General features: G+C 41.1%; 2 protein-coding genes across 2 annotated transcripts; both read right to left on the minus strand.

Moving 5' to 3' along the window:
- Positions 1-2,976: 2,976 nt before the first annotated feature.
- Positions 2,977-4,009, minus strand: LOC111872374 (leucine-rich repeat-containing G-protein coupled receptor 4-like). The gene has a single exon (XM_023866185.2). The coding sequence runs from the start codon at positions 3,990-3,992 to the stop codon at positions 3,204-3,206; it is 789 nt and encodes a 262-aa protein (XP_023721953.2). The 5' UTR covers positions 3,993-4,009; the 3' UTR covers positions 2,977-3,203.
- A 2,055-nt stretch (positions 4,010-6,064) lies between these two features.
- LOC111872369 (insulin-like growth factor-binding protein complex acid labile subunit) lies at positions 6,065-7,834 on the minus strand. Its single transcript, XM_023866170.2, has one exon. The coding sequence runs from the start codon at positions 7,709-7,711 to the stop codon at positions 6,434-6,436; it is 1,278 nt and encodes a 425-aa protein (XP_023721938.1). The 5' UTR covers positions 7,712-7,834; the 3' UTR covers positions 6,065-6,433.
- Positions 7,835-8,521: the final 687 nt, after the last annotated feature.

The following is an 8,521-nucleotide window of genomic DNA, read 5'->3' on the forward strand; positions in this document are numbered from 1 at the left end:
AATTGTATGTGTATGTACCAACCGTCTTACAGTGCACACAATTTCACCTTTCTCTTCACTACAGGTTTCGGCATCAGTGTGCCATCTTCAGGTGTGGTTTTATTTGCGTCAAACCATTGCGCTGTATGCCATCATGTCTCCTTTATAAAATTATTAAAATGTATATATGTCATGTATAATAATAAAGTTTATATATTATAACTTTTCAAGATTTATCATCTATGCGTCGCACTTCAAATTCAGTAATACAACGCACGCAGTCACAAGGGAAGGACACAACACAGGACACAATATACACAAGAATATAGGAAGAGTACTCCCATAGGAGAGGATTGACGTAACTCGCGAATTTGAAGTGCGACGTATAAATGATAAATCTTGAAAAGTTTTAATATATAAACTTTATTATTATACATGATATATATACATTTTAATAATGTTATAAAGGAGACATGATGGCATACAGTGCAATGGTTTGACGTAAATAAAACCATACCTGAAGATGGCACATTAGTGCCGAAACATGTAGTGAAGAGAAAGGTGAAATTGTGTGCACTGTAAGACGGTTGGTACAAATATACATCATGAACGTGAATCAGTGCAACAGGACGCTAAAATATAACATCCCTAAATTGTATTTTCGATCAAAAACGCCTTTCATAAAAAGTGCGAAAATTATACAAAAGTTCTTCTTTTCTGCAATGCGTGAATATTGCCGCAGTCTCTTATTTCTGATATTAACTAAATGAATCCTTCTCCGGACTGAATTCATACGTCTACATACCTACGTGCTATCGGAAAGTTCCCGGACTAGGTCAAAAAAGAAATGTTGACTTAACTTACTCAATTTTGGCTGCCAGCTCCTTCAAAACAGTCTCCTTTGGAGCGCATACAGAGATCCCATCGTTTCTTTCCACGCTTCAAAAACACCGTGGAAATCATTGTCCTTCATGCTGTCGAGTACCGCTTGCAGTTCCCTTCGGATGTCAGACTGTTTCAAAACATCGTCCCTTCAGTTTCATTTTCAATTTGGGAAACAAAACAAAATCACAGGGGGTTAAGTCCAGCGAGTAGGGAGGATGGGGAAAGAGAACCATGTTGTTAGTCACAAATAATGTACTTTTGAAGGACGTGGGTGTAGGCGTGTTGTCGTGATGAAGGAGCCAGTTATGGTTGCGCCGAATTTCCGGTTTTATATTTTCTCTCAAGTTTCTCTGTTGCGAAAGCGAACAACGTCAGTACATTACCTTCAGTTTCAAATGATAATTATGTACAGACAACATCAACACGTAAAAGTTAAATTTGTCCCTGTACTTATTTAATTAAGCACTACGCCATGAAGGCGCATGTGGGAGTGGATGTACAGAGCCACATTTTCTTGACCTTGACATTTGCTGGAGGTGAGTGGTCAGCTACACGCCCAGGCCGTTTTACCACCGGGGAAAGAGCCCCCGGTATCCATTGGAAAGGAGGCTGGGTGAGCCTCAGAGCCGGTCTAGACGACGTGGAGAAGAGAAAATTCTTGATCCTACCGGGACTCGAACTCCGACCCCTAGGTCGTCCAGCCGTAGCCAGAAGCTATACCGACTGCGCTCACGTAAACAATACAAATTCAGTCCAGACGGTAACCATAATTATCTTGAACATGAAGAGTTTATTAGTTTTCTTACGTTGGGCTAGCAAGTTGGGGCACGCGGTAATGCAGCTGGTTGAGGCATTACTCTACAAGCCGGAAGGTCGTGGTTTCGAATCCCGACAAGGTTACTGGATTTTTTCAATTGACCTAATTCTTCCAGCCACTCTATGGCTCTGTGGTCGACTCAGCTTATAACAGAAATGAGTACTAGGAATCTTCCTGGGGGGTAAAGGGCGGCTGGCGCGTAAGGCTGACAACCTCGCCGCCATCTATGAGCCAATTTCGTAGAAAATGTGGGAACCTCGACGTCTCACAAACCTATGGACCTCCACGGCATCTGACAGGGATAGCATTACCTTGTTAGGCTAGCAAGGCGGTTGAATGGTGAGGTTGGTCCTGCTCATGGTTATTTTCAGCGTGAGGAAGTGAGCAGGATGACAGCTGCCTCCAGCTTCAGGGTAGCAAATCAATTTTTATGACGCATAGGTTGGTGGTCGAGTGTAGGAATGGGAGGTGGTGGTGCCCGGCAGGAGTTGTATGGACATTGAATGGGACCACGGAAGTTTTCAATCACATCTCTCGACTCACAGCCTTTACAAGTCCGGATGAACACCCGCACAGCACCAGCGTCTGCTTCACCAAGAAGGTATATAACATGAAGACATTCGTCCTGTGCACCTCCACCTTGACAATGGAAGCAGCATAAAAACTTGCACCCCAGAGATCTCGAATCATAAGCATTCTTACTAGATATGGAGGAAACTCATGGAAAATAAAGGAATTCAGGACGAGATAATGTACACAAACAGCATACAATTTGTGCAAGTAGGACTAACAATGTTTAATTCAATCATTCTCTTAACAGTGTTCGTTGTATTCAGATTCAGCACACAGACGCAGACACTGATTGTGATATAAAAACAAACTCCGCAAGCGAACTATACCGACTGAGCGACCGCCGCTTGTCAGCGAAGTTAGTGTTAACTTTAGCGGAGAGAGGATTTAGCGTGGTCAGCGCAACGAATCCCCACGGCCGTTAATCTCGGTTTTCTAGACACGATCCGCTATTTCTCTTAAATAGCTCCTCAATTATCCTAACGAGGCTGAGTGGGCCCCGTTCCAGACCTACTGCTTCTTGGAAAATCTGGTAGCGCCGGGAATCGAACCCGGACCTCTAGATCTGTAGCCAGGAACTCTGACCACTAAACCATAGAGGCGGTCAAAATAAAGGAGAAGAGGAAGAAGAGAAGGCAAATGAAAGGGGGAGGAGANCACGTGGGATTTCCTTATTAAATAAAGATAAAGTTGTCCTTTTGCTTAACTAATTAAGCACTACGTCATGAAGGCGTATGGGAAGTTAATATATTGTTTGGCTATTCCAAATGACATTTTTATAAACTTCGAACTAATCAATATGGCAACTTACAATTTCTCAAAGATAATGACATTCAAATAATTCATCTATCCACAGATTTAGATGTAGAAACACCGTTCGTAACATTCAGCACTTCAGTTCCAACTAAATTAAAGAGATTTTGTACCATTTAATTTTGATTTAAGTGATTATTCAGACAGTTCGAATTTCTGTTTCTGTAAGAAAATTTACTTTACAGCATTGTTGTGGATGTTTCATTTCACCCAGCACTTTCAGTTTATTGTTTCTCAAGTACAGCTCTTCAAGGTTCGGCAGTGACATCACTTCCGGCGGTAACTGTTGAAGCTGGTTGTAACTTACGTCTAAAATCCTTATATTCATCAAAGACCGTCCTGGCCCTTCTGTTTTGGTTGACATAGATTCAATTTCATTATGAGATATGTATAATTCCTGCAATTTCACAACTTTCTCCAAATTCACAGCAGATAACTTACGTAGGTTACAATTTTCGAGATGCAGAACCAGCAGACTGTCGCTTTCCAGGAGAGGCGCGTCTTCTGTCACTTGAATTTCTCCGTTGTAAGATAAGGACAGCCACTGCAGACGTGGAGGATACACGAATGTCTTGAGGGGGATGTTCGTGAATTTATTTCTCGACAGATCTAATTTCTCTAGCCCACTCTGTGCAATTAATGAATTCTCGTTGATAATACTTATCACATTGTTGGATAAATTCAGCCGCCTCAATGAAACAATCATCCATTTCCTGATAGTGTATTCGTCTAACCTGGTGATATTATTTCTGGAGATATCAAGTTTCAGCAAGCTGCTAGGGAACCTTCCTTCCGGGAACTCAGTGAGGGATGAATCCACGCAAGTTGCTTCAGTGGCGTTGCAGATGCATGCAGCCGGGCACTGAACCTGCAAACCGCAACCTACTTCCGCCATGCAGACTAATAACAGAAGCTGCATGAGAAACATGGTATTCACGCTTCGGAGGGTAACCGGCACTGCATGATGTCACCACAGTCCACACCAAACCTGTTATCAGCCGGTTAGCTCCACCCATTATTACAGCACAGTGAAACTGCAGCCATAGATAAGCAGCGTACAAAATACACCATGGACCAGAATCCTTCTTCGGAATCTGAGAGTAGCTGAACAAAAATGTTCTGCCTATTTTAATAATATCCTGCATCTACATACATAGTTATCATACGTGAATTCTCCGTTCACGCTCTCTGACTAAAATACTGTGCGTCTCTCTCACCTCTGCCATACTTCTTACACGCCACGCACCTTTCGTTCTCCTTCATCTGAAAAAGTAAGTAAAGCTATCCCGGTAACAGACCGTGAGGGCCCATAGGGTTGTGAGACGTTGAGGTTCCCACATTTTCTAGACAATCGGCACAAATGGGAGGGACTTTAAGCTGTGTGTCCCGTGTCGTAACTTTACGGCACGTAAAAGAACCTCATATCCCCAAAGGGGATCACTGAGCCAAATTCCAGGACGTTTCCCGCCCAACTATAGTCTCTAAGGCCTCTGATAGATGGGGGAAGCATTATAGACACCGCTAAGCAAGTGGCCGAACTCGCTTGCTCGGCGGGACTGATGGTACGCACCATTTATCGGTAGGGTAAAGAGACTGGTAGAATATCATAGAGGGAAGCACAATAGATCAAACTGGTCGCGGTGCATGGGGAAACCCACCCTCTCTAAATAACTAACTAACTAGATGGCGGCAAGGTTGTCAGCCTTAAGCGTCGGCCGCCCTTTACCCCCAAGAACATTCCAAGAATATTCCTCGTACGCATTTCTGTTAGAGGCTGAGTCGACCCCAGGGCCATATTACGGCTGAAAGGATAAGGTAAATTGAAAAAAATCCACCTAATCGTGATTCGATCCCGCGACCTTCTGGCTTGTAGCATAGTGCCTCAACCAACTACGCTACTGCGTCTTACCCTTCCTTCATCTGATCATTTTAAAATTGCAAGTTGAAGGCTAAAAATGATTAATTTCTTCATTTTCCTAATCCTTCTTCATTCTCTTTCTCTCTCTCAGATTCAAATACACTCCTCAGGGCTCTGTTCACTGATGTGCCTAATCTACATTCTCCTCTCTGGCCGGGAGACAGCTTCATCGGCAATTGAGAACTTTCCTGCCATGATGCACATTGTAACCCCAACGACTAAATCGTTTCTACAGGCAGAGCTTCGGGTTATGTTTGTCAGCCACAAGGCGGCAGTCTCACTGTGCGTCTGAACCGAATTAAGTGTATGAAACTGAGAAGCGAAAGGTTTCAACACAGCCGTAACCACTTACACAGTTGAACACATTTGATCTTTACTATTTCAGAAATTTGTTTTAAGTAACCATGAGGGTATAACATCAAAACATTTAGAAATGAGTTCATGTTATTTTATTTTGTCCATCGTCCCGTATTCTAAACAACGTAACGTTTCAGATGCTCGACTGTTTCCATCATCAGGTGCGTGGTTTGGAGACACGCACTGTGTTGGGACCGTTTTAAAGAGGTGACCTCGATCACTGGACAGTCTGTCTCTGTATAACTGGATATGTAATTATCTGATGTTTGTTAACGGGAGACCGCAGGAGAAAGTACAATACAGATAAAACTGAAAACAACTGGGAAACATTTCATGACATCACAATTGTATCCACGTATTCAGAAATATCATTCCATTTAAATCGTCCCTATGATCTAATTACGTCTCAAGACATCGAAAGATTAACGATACAACAACGAACGGGTTGTGACCTTTTAACTAAAATACGGATAGACAAACGACGAAGAAGACAAGTGTGCAGAAGGGTTTTATGTATTCCTACAGAATAGGACAAGTTGCTTTAGATGCTCTTCTTTCTTTCACGTGTCTTGTGTAAAACATAAATTTAAGCTTGTCACAGGCAAACTTTTCTAGGTTCTAGGCATTTATTAGATATGAATATTTTACTCACGCACAAGCCTTTGTCTTAACCACAAATAATATGATGGTAGCAGGAAATGGACAAAAGTTTGAACATCTTCAAATAATAATTGATTAGTTATATTTAACATCACAAATTTCGTGAAATTTATCAGTAGTCTAGTATTCTGAACCCATAAGAACATTTCGGAAACAGAACAGATGAAAGATAGGAAGATAGCTACTCAGTTTCTTCCGATATAAAGTTCTAATCTCAGTCACAGACAATCGATCAGTAAACTAAGACAACATAAGCCACTAGGATCAGATTTTTCATGGAAGATATAATAAATAATTAATAATATAAATAGTAAATATATCCGTAAAGACCTAAAGATTAGACACAAATGGAAGCAAAAAGCATAGAACTAAACAATTTATAACTCATTAATTATCTCAGTCCGTTTAACAAAGACTGTTTCATGCAGCCACTTTCACAATTCACTGTCCTGTATCTGTTGCTCAGCATTCACGCTTTCCATTGCTCCTGTGTTTCCACGTATCTCTTCGTAACGTCTTCTAAACTTACATATACGTGCAACAATATATATAACATTTATCAATAGAAGAATTGTCCCTAATATTAGTAAAACAATCAACGAATATGTTGAAAAATTGTTCCCTATTGTGGTTGGTGTAGGCATGTGGATGTTTGTTGCTGTTTCTTCTGTGAAGTCAGTGACAGCTGATGTCGAATAAAATGATATTCTGCGAAGCATAGACGTAGGTTGGATATTTGTTGCTGTTTCTTCTGTGCCGTCAGTGACAGCTGATGTCGAATAAAATGATATTCTGGGTAGCATAGACGTAGGTTTCCCGGCGGCCTCTTCGATATTTCTTGAAGTACAGTCCAATTCTGCTAAAAATTTCCGGGATAAGTTTCCAACCTTTAAAGGCTCTTTACAGGTAAAGCCTGAGAACGTTGACCCTTGCTTAGATATGTACTCTAAAAAATGCTTCATCTTGCAGTCACAGTGCCATGGATTATTGTCCGCTTTTAGTTTCAGGACCGATGGAGAAGACTCTGGCTCCAAGCACGATTCCAAATTGTCGATTGCAAGATAATCACCAACACTTATATTTCTGAAGGAAAGATCAATATGTAAAGAAGTTAGGCTGTTGAAACTTATATCTAAACATCTAAGTTGTTTCAGCGGACCGAAAGTTCCTGGTTGAATACTGCGAATTAAGTTATTAGACAAATTCAAATATCTAACTTTTTGTGTACCTTTGAAAGTTTGCTGAGAAATATAATTCACACTGCAATTAGATAAATCTAGAAACGTGAGTGCACACCCGTAGAAGAATATACCCTGGGAAGGCAGAGTGAAGAATTTGTTGTCAGCCAAGGATAGCCAGAATAACTTCTCGGTGTAACTGAAAACATCCGGATGGATGTATGTCAAATTATTTCCAGAAAGATCTAATCGTTCCAGTTCTGCAAGTCCTAAGAACGCCTGCTGCTCAATGCACCAAATCAAATTGTTAGCCATGTTCAGCTTCACAAGTTCCGTGACGTTTAGTTCAAGAAATGTCCCGTTATACAGGTACATCAGGTCGGAATGCGATAAATCCAGTTCACGCAGCCTACTGCTTCCACTGGAGTCTCGTAAAACACGCGATCTCGCGCTGGAGCAAGGCCCTGCACTGCTTCCAGGAGTCACTTTTTGGACACACAGAACTACAAAAACAATGGGCAATGAAATTTGCATGTTTACTGATATCAATAAATCCTGTCAGTTATCGAGGGAAGAAAGCGTCAATGTGTTTATGCAAAATCGATTTATGAAATCGATATAGCACACGCGACTAGAAGAGAACACATCAGCCACTTGGAACGCTCATACACAACTAACACCGGCAAGCAAGTAAGGGTTAACAAAATGGCGCACAGATAAGGAAAGCAAATACAGTTCACATGTACAAGAATACTGTAACTATCCCTGAACTATTCGCCGTCGCTGCGTGCTAATGTGGACTGAAATGCAAACATATATAATAATGAAGGAATTAAGAAAAAGTTCAACAACATTTCCACCTAGCTCGGGCTATTTTTCGGTAACAACACGTGGAATATTTTAAGATTTTAAACAATTATTTCTGCTGTCTTTCATAACAAAATACTTGAGCATCAGTTGATCTCAGAGATATTGGGTTTTCGGACTTTATCCATCGTGCTGGTTTTTAAGATAACTAAGAAAAAACACGACGTTTCGGAAACTGGAATCACTCAATCAATCAATCCAGTGATTAAGGGTAGCTCTTTCAAAGGGACCCAACAGAATAGGTGTTTTACCTCACCTGTTGACGGAAACAGATCCAGTTTCCGGAACGTCGTGTTTTTTTCTTCTTTTTTTCTTAGTTATCTTAAAAGCCAGGACGATGGATACAGTCCGAAAACCCAATATCTCTGGGTGTTATACACCATCGTCAGAATCCTATAGTAATTATCAGTTGATCTGTATTTCCAAATACGCACTGCTAAACCACTACAAATTTTCCCACATATGGAGTTAAGCTTA

The sequence above is a fragment of the Cryptotermes secundus genome, unplaced genomic scaffold (genome assembly GCF_002891405.2).
Source record: "Cryptotermes secundus unplaced genomic scaffold, Csec_1.0 scaffold144, whole genome shotgun sequence".
Taxonomy (NCBI): domain Eukaryota; kingdom Metazoa; phylum Arthropoda; class Insecta; order Blattodea; family Kalotermitidae; genus Cryptotermes; species Cryptotermes secundus.

What these genes read in the sequence shown, in the direction of transcription:
- LOC111872369 (XM_023866170.2), bottom strand. Translation starts at nt 7,711, where the DNA reads ATGCAAATTTCATTGCCCATTGTTTTTGTAGTTCTGTGTGTCCAAAAA.
- LOC111872374 (XM_023866185.2), bottom strand. Translation starts at nt 3,992, where the DNA reads ATGTTTCTCATGCAGCTTCTGTTATTAGTCTGCATGGCGGAAGTAGGT.